Source organism: Mirounga leonina, unplaced genomic scaffold (genome assembly GCF_011800145.1).
Source record: "Mirounga leonina isolate KUSES-001 unplaced genomic scaffold, KU_Mleo_1.0 Mir_197, whole genome shotgun sequence".
Taxonomy (NCBI): domain Eukaryota; kingdom Metazoa; phylum Chordata; class Mammalia; order Carnivora; family Phocidae; genus Mirounga; species Mirounga leonina.
In genome coordinates this window covers 2,416,990-2,434,368 of record NW_023270494.1, presented here as the reverse complement: position 1 = coordinate 2,434,368, position 17,379 = coordinate 2,416,990, and the positions used below count along the sequence as shown (strand labels likewise).

At 54.6% G+C, this 17,379-nt stretch overlaps 1 protein-coding gene across 1 annotated transcript in view; it reads left to right on the top strand.

Annotated features, from left to right (window-relative positions):
* CCDC40 (coiled-coil domain containing 40) overlaps window positions 1–17,273 on the top strand; it is a 38,757-nt gene extending 21,484 nt beyond the window's left edge. Inside the window, exons 11-20 of the mRNA XM_035026343.1 lie at window positions 3,442–3,685; window positions 3,781–3,963; window positions 6,589–6,834; window positions 7,677–7,890; window positions 8,987–9,156; window positions 9,283–9,374; window positions 10,948–11,068; window positions 13,749–13,937; window positions 15,671–15,829; window positions 16,886–17,273. Coding sequence (XP_034882234.1) covers window positions 3,442–3,685; window positions 3,781–3,963; window positions 6,589–6,834; window positions 7,677–7,890; window positions 8,987–9,156; window positions 9,283–9,374; window positions 10,948–11,068; window positions 13,749–13,937; window positions 15,671–15,829; window positions 16,886–17,134 — 1,867 coding nt within the window. The 3' untranslated portion in view covers window positions 17,135–17,273. The remainder of the gene's footprint in view (window positions 1–3,441; window positions 3,686–3,780; window positions 3,964–6,588; window positions 6,835–7,676; window positions 7,891–8,986; window positions 9,157–9,282; window positions 9,375–10,947; window positions 11,069–13,748; window positions 13,938–15,670; window positions 15,830–16,885) is intronic.
* Window positions 17,274–17,379: the final 106 nt, after the last annotated feature.

The following is a 17,379-nucleotide window of genomic DNA, read 5'->3' as shown; positions in this document are numbered from 1 at the left end:
ATTATTATTGTTTTTTTAGTAGGCTCCACGCCCAGCATGGAGCCCAGAGTAGGGCTTGTTTTTCAAGATGGCAGCCCGAATATCCAAGGTCTCCATGGGTTTGTCTTCCATGTCTAGGGAGAAAGAAGACCTTTCCCAGAAACGCTTTCTAATCTCTCTTGAGCTTAATCCCATCAAGTTTCATCCCTTCCACTCTACAGGAACCATGTTAAATCATATACATTGACTAAATTGAGTGATCAATTCTCAGTCTTCATGTTACTTGACCTATCAGCATTTGATCTTTTCCCTTCATGAAACTCTTTTTTTTCTTTTTTAAGTAGGCTCCACGCTGAAGGTGGAGCCCAACTCGGGGCTTGAACTCACGACCCTGAAATCAAGACCCGAGCTGAGATGGAGAGTCAGGTGCTTAACCGACTGAGCCACCCAGGTGCCCCACTAAAGTGTGTTTTTTAAAAATAATCTTTATCGAGGATAAGTGATCACATTCTAGGAAATCTGAAAAACAGAGAAAAAGGTTTACAAATACCACTGTCTTTTTCCTTTGGTGACAATGACAATTTATTAGCATTTTGGGCACTCACAGGCATCTCTTCTCCCGTGCGTATGTCTTACCGCGTGTTCAGACTTCTGTCATGCAATTTGTGACTGTGTCTTTTTAAATTGGTCGTCTTATTTTTATTGTCAAATTTTAGACATTTATAAGGCTGTTACTTCCTAAAAAAGAAAATGAGTAGTTTTTTCATTTTAAGTTGGGTTTATTGAGGCTAATTTATGTACAGATTTCTTATGTACAAAAGCTCTCCCTCTTCGGTGCACAGCTCTGTGAGTTTGGCAGATGGACAGAGGCAAGTACCCCGGTGCCCTCAAGATAAAAGGCTGTTTCCTTCGTCCCCAAGTCAGCATCCTCTCCCCACCTCCAGCCCGCGGTGAACACTGATCTGCTTTCTGTCCTGCCAGCCCTGTCATTCCCAGGATGTCCGGTAAATGGAATCACACAGTGTGCATCTTTCCTCGGCTGGCTTCTTCCACTCGGCATGCTGCTTCTGAGTTTCATCCCCACGTGGGATGGTGCGAGATCAGTGGTTTGTTTCTTGTTATTGCCGAAGAGTGCACCACTGTGTTCATCGGGTCACCAGTTGATGGATTTCCCTGTTTTTTTTTTTCCAGTTTTGGGGTGTCATGGGTAGAGCTACCATGACAGTCTACCAGACAGACAGACAGACAGACAGACCATGACAGTCTGTACAGGTCTTGGTGTGGACGTGTGTTTCCCTTTCTCCTGGGTGAGTGCCCAGGCACGGGATTGCTGGTTCGTGCATATTTTGCTTTATAACAAACTGCCAGTGTGTTTTCCAATTTGGTTTGTTCCGTTTTGCATTCCCTCCCACAGTGGGCGAGATTCCCAGTTACTCCCCCGTCCTCACCAACACTTGGTATTGTCAATCATTTTAATTTTAGCCATTCAATTCAGCCACTAGTCGATGAGTCGTGGTATCACATGGAGGTTTAAATTTGCATTTCCCTGATGACTAATGATGTTGAGCATCTTCTCATGTGCTTATTTGCCACCCATATACCTTCTTTGGTGAAGTGTCTTTTGCTCATTTTTAAATTGAGTGGTTCATCTCATTATTGAGTTACAAGAGTTCTTCATATATTCTAGATACAAGTCCTCTCTCAGATGTGTGCTTTGAAAATATTTTCTCCCGGTCTGTGGCTTTGTCTTCCCATTCTCACGACAGTGGCTTTGGAAGAGCAGAGGTTTAAATGTTGATGAAGCCCAATTAATTAATTTTTTTTCATAGCTCATGCTTTTTATGTCCACTCAAAGAAATCTTTGCTTGGCTCAGGGTCATGAAGATCCCTCCTGTGTCTCCTGCTAAGTTCTTCCATGTGGGTACGTGGCCCATTCCAAGTTAATGCCTGTCGCAGCATGAGATCCAAGTTCGGTCTGTTTGCACGCCTGTGTCCAGCAATCCTAGCACCGCTGCTGAAAAGACTGTCCTCTCTCCATTGAAGTACCGTGTCACCTTTGTCAAATATCAATTGGCCGTGTGTGTCTGCATGTTGGTGTGTCTATTTGTGGACTCCTGATTCTGTTCTTTCCATCTAGCTATTCTTTCACCGATAATGCCACATTGTCCTGATAACGACAGCTTTATAGAAAGTCTTAAAATCAGATCCTGGGAGGCCTTGTACTTCTTTTGCGAAATTATTTGGGCTATTTGAGATCCTGTAGGTTTCCATATATAAATTTTAGAATTAGTTTGTCAATTTCTAGAAAAAAATATACTTACTGAGATTGTAATTAGAATTGCGTTGAGTCTAGAGATCTTTTTGGGGAGACTAACGCCTTAACAATATTGAGTCTTCTGCTGAATAAACATGGCATATCTCCCCGGTATCTTTTAAAAACTGTGTACAGATGTTTTTTGCTACACTGTTGAAATTAGGGGGAAAAAGGGCCAGAAAACTGGAAAGAAGCTAACTGTGTATCAGTGAGGAGGCTTAAATTATGGCACGGTCATCATTTGGAATACCATCTGGTCATTGAGAAGAACCGAGGAGATTTTTATGTGCACTGCTATTGAATATCTTTAAGATAGCACAAGAAAAAGTAAGGTGCAGAACGTGATCTACTAAGCTGCTATTTGTAACTGTTTCATAGACACAGACAAACATAATGCTTATAAAAGCATGAAATAGATCTGGAAAGACATTTAAGAAATAACTGGTTGCTTGGGGAAGAGAATTGAAGGCCTGGGGATAGACATGAGAAAAATATGGAAGGTGTTATTCCGGTTCAAGGAGAAAGTACTTTCTGATTTTTTCAATAAGAACTTATTCAAAGGATAAGAAACTGGAGGTAGAGAAAGGCTTTTTTAGAGCAGAGCAGTAGGACGTCTCAGAATGTGGGGGAAACAATGTCTCACACACAAAGGAAAACTCTACTCTCCAGCACCTGTCTGTCTGACTTGACGTTAATTACAGGTATTCGCACAGCCAGTGTGCAGAGGGGAAAGGACAGAGTTTGGAGTGATGCCCACGGGTGCTCCTCCCAGCCACGCCACGCACTATGGCCACTGGGCATGCCGCTCAAGGGCTCTGAGCTCCAGTGCTCACGCGTATGAAACTGGAATAGCACACTCCCTTTCCTGGATTGCTCCCCTGACCAGCAAGTGTGGGCGGATCTGGCCCCTGGGACGATGCCTGGCCCCTCTGGCCCTTCTCCCTTACTCTCTGTCTTAGAAGAGTCTTAGGCTTGGACTCAAAGTGGGCAGTGGTTCTGTGACTGTCAGGAAGCAGTCGTCGAGATTGGCTACTGGTAAGGGTTGGGTTCCCATTCATCCCTCTCCACTGGGGGAGCCCCCCGCAAGCGGGCACAGCCACATGCATGAGCGCTCTGCCGACCCAGCTTTGCTCTCTCGATCCCGACAGCGAGTGCCAGCACCAGATCACGTCCATCGACGGGGAGATCGAGGCCTACAAGAAATCCATCATGAAGGAGGAAGAGAAGAATGAGAAGCTGGCGGGCATCCTGAACCGCGAGGAGACAGAAGCCAACCTGATGCAGAAACTAACCACGCAGTGCCTGACCAAGCAGGAGGCTCTGCAGAACGAGTTCAACACCTACCGGCTGGTGCTGCAGGATACGGAGGACACGCTGGGCAAGGCCCAAGTGGTACGACCGTGTCCCTCAGCCCATCCAGGGCGCGTCCCCGCAGCTCCCTCCTCCCCCCCCCCCCCCCAGCGCCCTCCCTGCCCCTTCCTTTCCAGGAGTACGCGGCCACCATGGGCGACCTGCAGTCGGTCCACCAGACCATCCGGCACGAGCTAGAGCTGAGGCGGAGGATGGACGCCTCCATATTGGAGAAGCTGCAGGGGCACATGACCTCCAACAAGATGACCAAGTACTTCCATCAGATCATCCTGAAGCTCCGGAAGCAAAAGACCAACCTGGTACGCCTCCCTCCCGCTGCGGCCACGAGGGCCGGGCGCCTGGGCCGGGGCGAGCCAGGGGCGCTCAGCCGGTCTGTTCACTTCCCACTTGGTTCTCGTTGTAGAAGCGAGCCTTTTAATTGTAGAAAACCTGGAAATACAGAGGCATAAAGAGGAAAATGAGACCTCTATAATCCCACCGTCCAGAGATAACCTCTTCCAACATTTTGGTGTATTTCCTTCTGGAACTTTTTCTAAACACACACGCTCAAACTCACACAGGCAACCACACACATATAAACATCCCGATGTGCACACGAGCCGACCCATACAAATGTACTCACCCACTCGTGCAAGCACACCCGGGAACACGCTCACGCGCACACGCCTTAAACAACATGGGACTCTTACTATGTATCAGTTTTCAGGTCTATTCTAATCCATTTTCATTCACTTTACTGAAATATGACACACAGTAAGTGTGGGACTCCACAGATTTTCTCACTGAGCAGATACTGTTTTATTTTACTTTTTGGCCACATTCAACATAACATTTTCTGTGAAATATTCCTCAAAAACCTACATTTTCCTTTCTGCATGACATTTCATCATGCAAATGTATGTATTGTGCTTGAAAATTCTCTGGTTAGACACTTCAAGGTGTTTATAGGCTTTAAATGTTATCAACAACTCCACTCTGGACATGCTTGCCATACATCTGTGTCCACACTTCTGAGGACAAGCTGCTATGCCCGAAACCCAGGGTCACAGGTTCCCGGCCCAGGAACCTCCTCCAACAAGAGCTCTCTCTTGCTCTCCCAGGGGTCTTACTTTGCTCTGAGCTGTGGTCAGGGGTCCCTGTGTCCTTCCTTGAATCGTTTCTTTGCCTCGTCCCGTGGTGTGACCCCCCCCCAGTGTCCCCTGGCTCGGTGGGCCCACTTGCCGTGGCCCGCACCAGGCCTAGGGCACCTCCCAGCAGACGGCCTGCCCCAGGGCGCCCCTCAAGGCTCAGGAGGAGAGGCGCCCGCTCGGCCTGCCTGCACGTAGCAGCAACCACACGGACGTTTCCTTGCTCTCCAGCTCACCAGAAGCTTCCATCCGATGGGTGGGAGATGAAGGGGTGTGGGCCCTCCCAGCCTGCGGTTAAGAGCATGAGTCCTGCTCCTGCGTGATCCTGGCTCTACCTTTACTCTCTCCCTGTACGAGACACCTGGCAGGTGTTGGAGGATTAGATCTAACCGTTCATTACAATGACAACAAAGGGGCTGGGGAGTCAGAGGCCGTGCCCCTGCATGTCAGCGATTGATGGCCATTGTTGGCAGGTGGATACTGGCCAGGAGGAGGCTCAGCTGACACAGCTGGGGGGCTCACCTGTCCTTCCGGGGGGGTGGGGCTGCTGTCTACCTGGCCGGCACCCTGAGGCGCCCCATCCCTCCTGGACACCTGGGAGGAGGGCAGCTTGCTCCAGGCCTGGTTATAGCAAGGAAGTGGGGAGACAGGGCTGGAGCCAAGACTGTGCTCAGCCAGGTCTCCTTGGGAGGTCCTGTCTGATGCTGGGGGCGTCCCACTCATCCTTTCTCTGGGAAGTGGGGGCAAGACTACCTGCTGGGAGCAAAACTAGGGGCCCGTGCTGTACCAGAGAAGATAAGGAGCATGGTGTGTGTGAAGTCACCTGCCAGTCCTTCTGCCAGGCTGCACTCGTGGACCCCCAGACCCCCAGGCCCCGGGCCACCCCGGCAAGTGGCACACACACTACCACCAATGTCCAGCAGAGGGCAGTAAAGAATCTTCGTCCCACAAATTTGTCCATTATGATTGACTGCCCCAGAGATGCAAGTCTAGCTCTTTAAAGGGGATACTTTTTCCAAACTGTTCAAAAAACCCCCTGGGATCTGGAACTGGGGTTCAGAGGGAGGGCAGGCACGGGTCTACCATGGGTCTACAAGTTAGTGCAGGAGCAGAACTGATGTCCCAGGAGAGGCCAGAGTATCTCAATAAGAGTGAACAGTCCAGGAGCAGAGCTGAGGGAGTCCAGGGAGGCTGGCTGGTCCATCTGGTGACCAAAAAGAGACTTAGGAACGGGAGCCCCCGTAGGGCGGCAAGCATGGGGGGCAAGGAGGAAGGTGGGAGCCCCTGTGAAGACCCGGCTATCCCAGACGGTCCTGGCAAAGAGACAGGTTGAACTTGCCACAGCATTACTTAGAACAGGAACACTGGTGATAGACTGCAAGCCCAGAGAGGAAGGAATCCGTTTCCTTCACCAAAACATACCAGCTGTCTAGACCAGCCCCTGGGCACTGAATTCAGAACTGTGGGACAGGACGGAAGCAGGACTGCTGACAACAACCACGACTCGCTTCCTGGGTTATAAGTATAAGGGACTATTACACGGCCACTAAAAGTGAAATGAGCATACAAGTCAAGATTGAGCTCATTAAAAAGTGGCTTACAAACATATGTGTAGAGTGTGATCCTGTCTTTGGTTTGGGCAGAAGGCGGGGGGGGGGGGGCGTTATATTTATAAAGACTAGAAGGAAGGAGAGGCGGACCTGTGGCAGATGCTCAAGGAAATGAGAGGCCAGCCAGCTCATTTAGAGCCCCCCAGGGAAAAAGAATGTTCAGACATGTTTCCTTTTGCTAATGCAGGTGACACATCTTTCCAAAATTGACGGCGACATTGCTCAGACCACCCTGGACATCACAAACACCAACTGCAGGCTGGACATGCACCAGAAGACACTGGTCGAGCTCGACAAGGAAGTGAAAAAGGTCAATGACCTCATCACCAGCAGCGAGAACGAGATCTCTAGGCGCACAATCCTGATTGAGAGAAAGCAAGGCCTCATCAACTTCTTCAATAAGCAGCTGGAGCAGATGGTTTCTGAGCTGGGGGTAAGACCTCCGGGCCAGGAGAGGTTGCCCCTGGTTGGTATTTGTGCCACGGAATAGAGCCACTCCTTTCCCCACCCCTTTTATGGGTGACATGGCGAGAGCGCGGAATGCCCCAAGTCAGGGGCTGCCTGTGAACCTTCTCCTGTCAAGGTCCAGATAGTAAATATTTCAGGCCGGTCAGTCTCTGCCGAAGCTACTCACCCCTGCTGTCACGGCCAGAAAGGCAGGTGATAAGTAAATGGGTGTGTGCAATAAAGCCTTATTGGTGGCCCCTGGAATCTGACCATATAACTTTCACCTGGCACCAAATGTTCTTCTTTCTTGCCAAGCAAAGGCAGCGGGTGGGAATTGACCGCTGCTCTGAGTGATCTGATGAGTTTGAGGCTTGAAGTCCTATAGGTTACCCAGGTATCCCTAACGAGGGGGCACCACCATGGGCTTCAAGTCCAGGAGTAAAATGGTCAGCTGGGCACGGTTTTAGGTAGACCCTGAGCACCACAGAGCCCTCTCAAAGCTGCAGCCCAAATGGTCAAGCCCTGGCCCGTGACGGTCTGCCCCTAAAAGAAAACTTGCAAAGCCCCTTTGAGGGACAGAGGCCTGCCAACCCTGCCCTTGGCCTCACAAGGCTGTGGCGTGGTGGGGAGGGGGCCACCGGCCTCCTGAGACCCATATCTCCCAGAGCGGGTCGGGGGCATACAGTGGGACCCTTAGTGCCCCCGAGGAAATGCCCCCTTGTCCTCACACAGATGCATGATCTCAGGGGGCCCTTCTCAGCTCCCCCGGAAAGCAGACCTTTGAAAACGAGGAGGCTCGCTTTGCTTTTTGGTGAATATCACTTTTAGGGGGAAGAAGTGGGGCCTCTAGAGCTTGAAATCAAAAGGCTGACCAAGCTGATCGAAGAGCACAACACCAACGTGACGCAGGCCCAGGTGACCTGGCTCCGCCTGCAGCAAGAGATGGTGAAGGTCACTCAGGAGCAGGAGGAACAGCTGGTGTCTCTGGACATGTTCAAGAAGGAGATGCACATCCTGGAGCAGAAGAAGCTGCGGATAGAAAGTAAGCGTCCGGAGTCTGCAGGGACTCCTCCGGCCCAGTTCCCGGGGAGGGAGCTCCACGCTTACCCTGCATGAGGCCGTGAGAGCAAACCACAGGCTCACAGCGCCTTGTGTAACATGAGCCACTGCCCTGACCACCAGCCCCGTCGCCAGCACGGCGGAAATATCGAGAAAATATACTGGATTTGTTAAGTTCGCAGACTGAGGGGTGCTCCCAGAGGGGCACGGAAGGTTTACCGTCCTGCCGAGGGCAGGGCAGCTGGGCTGGAAATGCAGACATGCAAGGTGCAGCTCCTGGGGGCTCACTCCCCTGCTCAGGGAGTAGGGGACACCTCTCGCCCCAAACTCGGGGCTGTGGAAAGAGAAGCTTTCTTCCCAGGGAGACAGGGGACACCTCACGCCTCAAACTCAGGGCCTTGGGAAGAGAAGCTTTCTTCCTCTCCAGCTGAACTTAGAAAACTGTTCCAACAGACTCCCCAGCCCCTGTCTTGCCCCAGGTGGTGTAAAAACCAGGGGTCTCTAATGTGCCAGGGTACCCGGAGGAGGGAGATGGACACCTTTCCTGGCCGCCGTCTACCCCCATGGCCCCCCACTGAGGCATCCGGGTCCCACCTGGTCCCACCTGGGTCTCTGACCAGAGATCCATGCAGGTCAGCCCGGCCATGTGGCCCTATGGGAAATGCTGCCTGGTGGTCCGGGGCCCATTCCTCCTGGACACCTCAGGCCCAGAGGCCCTGCTGCCTTTCTGGCCTGCCCTGGGGGGTGCCCAAACCCCTCTTGGCAATTAGGATGGTTGTTTTCTGCCCCCTGCCCCTGAGCTGGGCGGGGCCCGCCTTTCCTGGAGACCCAGTGTGTGAGCACCAGCCATGTCCCCACAGGTTGTTCTCAGTGCAGGGGGGTTGCCCCCCCACCCCCCCCCCCCCCCCCCCGCCCACCTGCTGGCTGTCCACACAGGGGTCCTTTCTGTTGCCTCAAAGGGCCAGGCTTTGGGAACGGAGCAGCCAGGAAGAGGCCCCTTCCCTCTGGCCCAGCTGGGCCCTGACTGGTGTGGGGGCTACTCTGGGAACGTGGCTACCCCCGCGTCCCCTCTGCTGCAGACAAGATCGCTCAGGAGAAGAAGGAGCAAAAGGAGATCGAGCGCCACATGAAGGACCTGGACAACGACCTGAAGAAGCTCAACGTGCTGATAAGCAAGAACCGGAGCAGCTCCGAGGGGCTGCAGCAGGACAACCTGGTGATGGAGAAGGAGTTCGTGCGCGCGCTGAAGGTCAGGCGCTCCGCGGGCTCGGGCACGCGCGGGCTCGGGGGGGAGGGCGCACGGTGGGCGGGCGCGCGTGCGGGTCCTCGCGTCCCCCGGCGTCCCCCGCAGTCGGCGGCACCCCGTCCCGTGCAGGCCTCGGAGAGGGAGACCATCGAGATGCAGGAGAAGCTGAACCAGCTGCAGGAGGAGAAGGCGGCCACTCTGAGCAACCTGGTGGAGGCGGAGTGAGTGCCCGGCCCCGCCCCCGCTCCACTGTCTCCGCGCCTGCGGAGCCCACGGGCGCCCACCGCCCACCCACAGCTGCCCGGGCCAGTTCTGGAGCCCACACTGGGGCGGGTCCCAGCGAAGGGCCCGTGTCACCGCTCGGTTCCAGCCACCCGCCCTCGCCTGCCCAGTCTTCAGGGGAAATTGAGTGGCTTTTTGTTGTTGTTGTTGTTGTTTGTTTGTTTATTTGAGAGCCAGCGAGCGCAGGAGCAGGGGGAGCGGCAGGCAGAGGGGGAGGGAGACTCAGACTCCCCGCCGAGCAGGGCGCCCGATGCCGGGCTCCATCTTCGGACCCCGAGATCACGACCTGAGCCGAAGGCAGATGCCCAACCGACTGAGCCACCCAGGCGTCCCCTTGAGTGGCTTTCTTCAGGATAAAGTGTTTAAAAGTTATTTTAGTTTTATGATGCCTGGCTGTACGAGTAACCACCCCCAACTGTAGCATTCTAAACTGTAACAATGTGTGCGAAGCAGATGAGGAAAATCACACATAATTCCAAGCCCCTCCCTTCACCGGGAAACCACGATGCATATACTTTCCTTGTCCGCTTGCCTTTTAAACAAAAATGGGGTTGTGCTCTACGCTGCCCTCTGAAGCAGGTCTATATATTTCCCGTGGACCGACATTTCCAATGGGAGCGGCTGCTCAGCCAGCCCCGCGTGGGCGCGTCAGAGCCCGCGCGAGGCTCCTTCCAGCTCCGCTGAGCCCGCTGCCTGTCCAGGCGGCTGCAAGGGAAGGGGCCCGGCTTATAAACCACAGAAATGTATGGCTCACGGCTGTGGAGGCTGGTCAAGGTCAAGGGGTCAGCTTGCGTGGGTGAGGGCCTCTTCTGGGTCGCGCGGGCTTCCCCCTGTGTCCCCGCGGGTGCTCTGTGGGTTCTCTTCTCTAAGGGCGCAGATCCCATTCATGAGTCTGCACCTCGTGACCTAGGCACCTCCCAGAGGTGACACCTCCAAACACCATCACGCTGGGCGTCAGGGGGCGGGACACAAACACTGAGACCAGGGCGCTGGCATCGGTCTTTGCTGCTATGGGAACTTCTTTTAGTTGAAGTATAGTTGACGCACAGAGTTCCGGTGGCTTTAGGCGTAGGCGCTGCGTGCACCGCGGTGTAGCTGTCCCCCACAACGTCACCACGCGACTCCATGATGGCAACACTGACTGGGGTGGGACAGCCCCCTTCGCCCTGGGTTGGGTGGGCTGGCAGGAACTTGAGAGAGCACCTGGGCCCAGGGGTTTATGTTGACCTGCAGGTCACAGAACGGGGAAATTTGTGTCTGACAGTCGAGCCCTTCACTCAGTGCCTGGGTATTTAAACACGCTAAGTGAGAGAGAGAGAGAGGGTCCCAGGTCCCGGCCCCCTGCTCTGAGCTGCCCCGAGCTCACTGCGCTCAGCCTCTGCTCACACCTGCCTTCCAGCTGTCCACTGTGGGTCTCGATTTGGAGCGAGTCCTTAGAGCATGAGCTCGCAGAAGCATCAGAAGGAAATCTTAATTTCTCCAGTGCTCACACTGCCTCTCCCACCTTTAAAGACACCAGATCATGCTTTGGGAGAAAAAAATCCAGCTGGCAAAAGAGATGCGTGCATCGGTGGACTCCGAGACCGGCCAGACAGAGATCCGAGCCATGAAGGCGGAGATCCACAGGATGAAGGTGGGTGGGGGCTCTGGGGGGCTTGGCCTCACTGGGGGTGGGCCCCCCGGGAACCCCACGGGCCACCCTGGCCAGTGGCATGGACACCATTCCCCGGGAAGGGCACTTAGAGCACAAGCACTGTGGGCTGTTTTCTTGCCGACCTCCCGTCCAGGGTCCATCCACTTGGGTTCACAGGATCACAGACACAAGACACACACAGAGTCATGTGCGCGGTGTTTCGCAAGACACTGTTTTACCCTCGCCCCGTGCAGTCAGCGCACTCTGACGATTCTGAGGGCTGGTGGGGACCCCTGAATCCCACGACCCGCTGGGGAAAGACACCCCACTGTCGAGGAAAGGTGTCTCGCCCGGTAAAACGTGGTCAAAGAACACGCCCGTCTTTTCCCTGGGAGCCTCGCTTTCTCTCCACCGTCCTGAGCTGGATTTCATTACCTCAAAAAAAGGTTGGTAATTAAATCAAGGCTCTCTCTGAGCCTTAGGATACAGTAAGAGCAGGTAGTAAAATCAGGCGGGCATCACTTCCACAATGCCGCTTTTAATCAGGACCCCTCTGTCCATGGAGTTCAGAGGAATTCTGATCAAATGCATATGCTACTGATAAGTCTTTAAAACACTCCACTCAATTGACTTTTCAAACCACAGAAGCCACATGTGCTGGCCGCAGCAGGCCAGACCCCCCCCCCACACACACACGCTTGCGCATGCGCACACGGGTGTGGCCGTCCCTCCACCCGCGACTCCCTGCTGCTTCCTGTCCTTCACAAAAATAGGATCTGTACGTATAGCTCAGCAACTTATTTTTTAAAAAAACAATATGGACATTAGCCCGGTTTTAACAGTTACAGAACGTCCTACGGATTTATCCTAACTTCTCGGAGCATTCCCAGGGTGATCAGAATCCAGATTGTCCCGGTTCCTCGTGCTTGCCATAATATCCTTTCTTACTGGGGTTGGTTTGTTTGTATCCTGTAGGTTAGATCTCCAAAAGTGGGGTTACAGGGCGGAGGAGTGTACATTCTTAACCAGAGCCCCACAGATCACTTCTCCAGGAGGCGCTCGAGGACGGCTGTGTCCCAACAGCCTGGGCACCTCTGGGTGTCACTGGCCCAAGAGCCTTTATTTTTAAATTGAGGTGTTTAACTGAGCCCTTGGTGGCACGATCTCATGAGCTGTGACAGAAACATACAACCACGTAACCACCCCCCTTTGTGATACCCAAATCTGCATCACCCTCAAGTCCCTCGTGCCTCCTGGGCTCCGCTTCCCATGTCCCTGTCCCCGACTCTCAGGATGTCACAGAAGCAGACCCCGTAGCATGAATTATTATTGTGAGTGTGGCGTTTCTCACTCCCCATAACACGTCTGAGGCTCCTCACGTGGGTGAGGTCCAGCTCTGTTCTCTGTGCGTCATTCTGGTGGCGCATCTGAGAAATCATTGCCCGGCCCAAGGTCACAAAGATTTTTCTCTTATGTTTTCTTCTAGAAGCTTCATACTTCCACATTTTCTGTTACGGGGTATTGAGCACGTGCCTGTGTGTGTGTGTGTGTGTGTGCACTTCCTCAATTTCCTATTTCCATTTTTTTATTTCTTGGCAATTTTAGGGAGTTTTTGCATATCACGGTTACTAAGCCCCACCTTGGACACCTGTCCCACCCGTTCTCCCTCTTCTGCTGCTGGCCTTCACGCTCTCTGCGCTGGGTCTCTCCTCACTCATGGGGTCATTACTATGCATGCTGTAAGGCCTGTCTGTCTCTCTGCATGGCTTCTAGGTTTCCTGGATTGCTCAAGATGGTCCCCGCAGCTTGAAGTGACACAAATATGTTCCCAAGTTCTCTGCACATGTTTGCACGTCTTTAGATCTTGAATCCACCTGGAATTAATTTTTGGACATGGCGTTAAATAGGGGCCCATCCCTGTTCTCTCAGCTGGGGCGTGAGTCATGCTGGCATCCCCAGATAATCTGTGCTTGTTTGCTGAGCCAACGTGGAGCTGACAACAGCCCCCCACCCCCACCCCATCTGTGCCGTCCCCATCCTGGGCTCCCACCACTGCAGACTTTAAACGTGGCTGGGCTAGATCTCCCACCACCATCTTGACCTGGGGGTTCCTGCCTGTTTATCCTTTTTTATTCTGAATCAGATTCACTGAAGCAGAACATACACACAAGGAGATGTACTTATTTTCAATGTCTGGCTGGATGGGTTTAGCCCGGGCCCACATCTCTGCCCCCACGACCGAGACAGGACACTCCTAGCACTCGAGAAAGCCCTCATGTAGCCCTTACAGTCAGTCTCCTTGACAACCAGGCCCCAGCCCTGGTCCCACAGACCCTTCACATCACCATCTTCCAAAACCACGACTAAGAAATCAACGTTGGTACAGGTGTCCCTGTTCTCTTGGCTACTGTCGGTTTTCTGCTCCAGAATCCTGCCCAGGCTGCATGTGGCAGTCCTCGGTCTGCTAACCTCCCCTGGCCTCTGACAGTTTCTAGTTTCCCCATTTGTGTGTTCTTTATATGGACCTTCAAATCATTCTGACCAGTGGGCAATGGCTCCAGATCCCTCTGTCCTCGGGCACATTCCCCTTGCTGTCTCCCTGCCGGATCAGGGGTCTGTGGAGGTAGTGGAGACGGCGCTGGCCACTCTCCCTCACGGCCCCTCTGCCCTGTGTACCCAGGTCAGGCATGGGCAGCTGCTGAAGCAGCAGGAGAAGATGATCCGTGACATGGAGCTGGCCGTTGCCCACAGAGAGACCATCTCGACTCAGGCCAAGGGGCAGTCCAAGGTGGACAAGAAATTGCTCACCCGGACGGACTTCCACCACCAGCAGAAAGAGCTGCGACGCAAGATCAGGGACATTCACAAGGTGGGGGCCTTGCGACAAGGGGGGAGCATGCCGTGGACCTGGTCACACTGTCCTTCCAGCCTGTTTCTCAGCACTGCCCCTTCTCCTGCCCCCATTCCCAGAGCTGGAGTCAGGGCTGCCGTGTGGGGCTGTTTTACCAGGCTGAGAAGTGGCAGTGGGGCGCTGCGGGTGGAAGGAGCCTGGCTCTGGAACCAGACAAGCTGGCTGTCCCCTGCACCCTCTGGGCCTGAGCCCCATGACCCACGTGCCGGTTCTGGGTAAAGGTGCAGTGGCTGTCACTGGGCCCTTGAGGGGGGCCAGGCTACGACAGGCCCTTTCTTTGGAAGTCTGTCTTGGGTTTAACAGAAGAGCTACACAGAGCAGTGCCGCCCAGGGCCAAGATGGCCAGATTTCAGCCCCTTACCACCTCACAGAAATGGCATCAGGGACGCACAGCGTGTTGAACCATGGCTCACGTGTGAGTCCCTGTGTCTCTGACCCTGACTGGGTGCTGGGGACAGGCTGATGGGCACTCGGAGGGTCCACATCCTCGTGCACTAGGCCGTATCAGCAAGCATGTGGTGTGTGCCCTGCCCAGCACCCACTCCCCTGGCCGTCGCCGGGCTCTGGCTCAGACTCCCTCAGCCCCCTGTGCCTTGGGCATATGTAGGATCTTTCAAAGCCCGTGTTTCCGCCTCTGCCAGGTGGAAATATGAGCAGTAACCCCCTCCCGGGTAGGTGAAGGCTCACTTGAGACAGAACCTGGTCTCGGAGCCCCACTGGGCTCCAGACAATCTGTTCCGCTCAAGGCTCGGGCATGTTGCCTGACAGCTCTGTGCCTCAGCTTCCTGACCTGTGAAATGGGTACTCACCTTGTGGAGCTGTCCAGAGGATTACATGGAGACTGTTGGGGATAGCGTCTGAAGGTCTAAGTCCTGTACCGGGAGAGATTAACTGAAAATGACAGGCTTGACCCAACTGCTCATTTGGAAATTACTAGGGGCAGCAGAATGGCTTTTCTTGGTCCTTGTTGGCCAATCCTCTCTGCCATGCCGGTCACTCATGATGTCCATTCCTCTCCACCCCGGGGCTCCCCAGCTGCCACCTCTGCCCTGCCCTCCCCGACCCCCGCTCAGCTCCAGCTCCAGGTGGGCTGCATCCAAGTCCTCCTGCCACACACTCCCCCACGCGCCACACACCCAGCAAGACCACCAGCGTTTGTGCACAGACTGGCCCTTTGCACATCCCAAATTCTCCCGTGTCCCCAGCCAGACCCTGAGAGTCACTCTGTCACCTCTACTTCATTTATCCACTGGATCCCACCAGCTGCTTCCCCACCAGCCCCGGCTGCCCAACCTCACTGTGATGGAGCCAGGCCTCCTCCACTCCCACCCCCAACACCCCCCACCCCACGAGGCCTTAGCTCCTGCCCCAGGCATCTCCTGCTCCCACTCTTGGCATGCAGCTGCCCAGCTGCCCCTGGTCCCTGTGCCCTTGCAGGCAGACCTGCTTCAAGCAGGGGACCCCCATTTCTCTCTCCCAGCCACGCCTGCCTTTGGGGAGCAGCCTGCAGTGTGGACTTACCTGGGCCCTGGCGTCTCACTGGGACTCACCCCTCCAGGTCCTGGTTCCTGAGGGGCAGGGACTCCTTCTGCCCTCGTGGGGATCCTCCCCGGATTGTATCCTTCTAGCCTGACTGTGCCCAGTAAGTAACCAGGAGGCAGGGTCCCAGGATGGTCCCGTCTATCTCCCAGGCCACCGAGGAGTGCACCAAAGCCATCTTGGAACTGGAGGAAACTCAAAAAAACCTGAGCAGCTCCCTCTTGGAGAAGCAGGAACAGCTGTCAACAATGCAGTCCAGCATCGACGAGCTCGAGGCCGACCTGGACCGGCTCTTGGCCCTCAAGCAACAGGTAGGCCAGTGCCCCGAGGGGCGAGGGCCACAAGTAGCCAGGCATGGAGCCTGCCCCTCACAGCAGCAGTGCACCCTTGGGCAAGGCCTCCTCCTGATGCAGTTAAGCTCAGGGATCCCAGCACTGCCCATCGCTCTGTGATCACTCACTCACCTCACATGCCCTAATAATCTAATAATATCGCACATCTTTTATGGGCCAGGCCCTGCCCTGGGTGCTAAGGCTACAGAGCAGGCCTCCTGAGGGAGGACAGAGGGACACATGATAAACAAAATGAATGAAAAAGATAGCTCGTGTTAGGTGGTGATAAATACTCCGGAGAAAATAAAGGAGAGAAAGGGCACTGGTGGGGCGGGGGAGGGGGGAGTGTTAAGTAGGGTAGTTCGAGAAAACATTTGAGTCCAGGCTTGAAGGTGGCAAGGGAGTGAGCCGGCTGGGTAAAGCAGGTCAGGAAACCACTCTAGGGGCAGCCAGAGGCCAGCAGGCTGGACCTGAGGGCAGAGAGACCACACCCCATGCTGTGCACAGCCAGGGGGCGGCGGTGATCTTGACTTTGAGCTCTTCTCAGGGGTGTGGGAAGACAGCGGAGGGTTTGGGGCTGACGCATGGCTCAGATTTAGGAGGATCACTCTGGTTCTGACGTTGAAGGGTCAAGGGTAGACAGAGGAGGCCTACTTGAGGTGATGCACAAACCGGGGCTGTAGCCATGAGGCTAGTGAGAAGCTGTGGGATTCTGCATATAATTTCAGCTGCTCCAGTGGGATTTCCTGCTAGACTGGATGTGGTGTGAGCAGAAGAGTGGGGCCAACTGGGTCTGCAGGGTCCGAGCCTGATCAGCAGAGATGGGGGAGGGAGCGCAGGGAAGTGTCCACTGTGGGACCGGCACCCAGCAATGTCAAACGTCTCTCAGACAATGGGCAAAGGAGAAGGCCCAGCTCACTGCGCATCAGCCTCTTCTCCCCCTGGCATTTCCTCCAGTCCTGAGTTTGTGTGGGGGCAGCAGGGGTCCTGTTTCAAACTGCATAACCTCATGCGGGGTTTTTTGTCCCACCCAAGAACCTGTCGGAGCTGGTGGCCCTGCAGACGCGGGTCAAGCACCTCCAGGCTGTGAAGGACGGGAGGTACGTGTTCCTGTTCCGCTCCAAGCAGCTGCTGCTGGCCGAGCACAGACGCCTGGACAACCGACTGGGCGTCATCAGCACCATCCTCGACCACGTGAAGGGCGAGTACCCCCAGTTCCAGGAGGCCCTGCTCAAGGTCAGCCAGACCATCGCCAGCAAGCTCCAGCCGTCTGAGTCCCCCTAGAGAGCAGCCTGGACCCCCACCTTCCACGGCCTGCTCCTCCCCCCGCCCCCCACCGTGGAAGAGACCAGAATTCTGTGTATCAAGCCATGTCCACCCTCAGAGAGTGACGCCCTTTTAGAGAAACAGGTAGGCCCGCATGGTAGATCCGGATTCTTTCAGAGCCCCAGCAGTTCCAGCCAAGTCGACTCCCAGCGTTTCCGGTGGCATTTCGGGGAGCCTTCCACCCCACGCCGGACTTGCTCGGG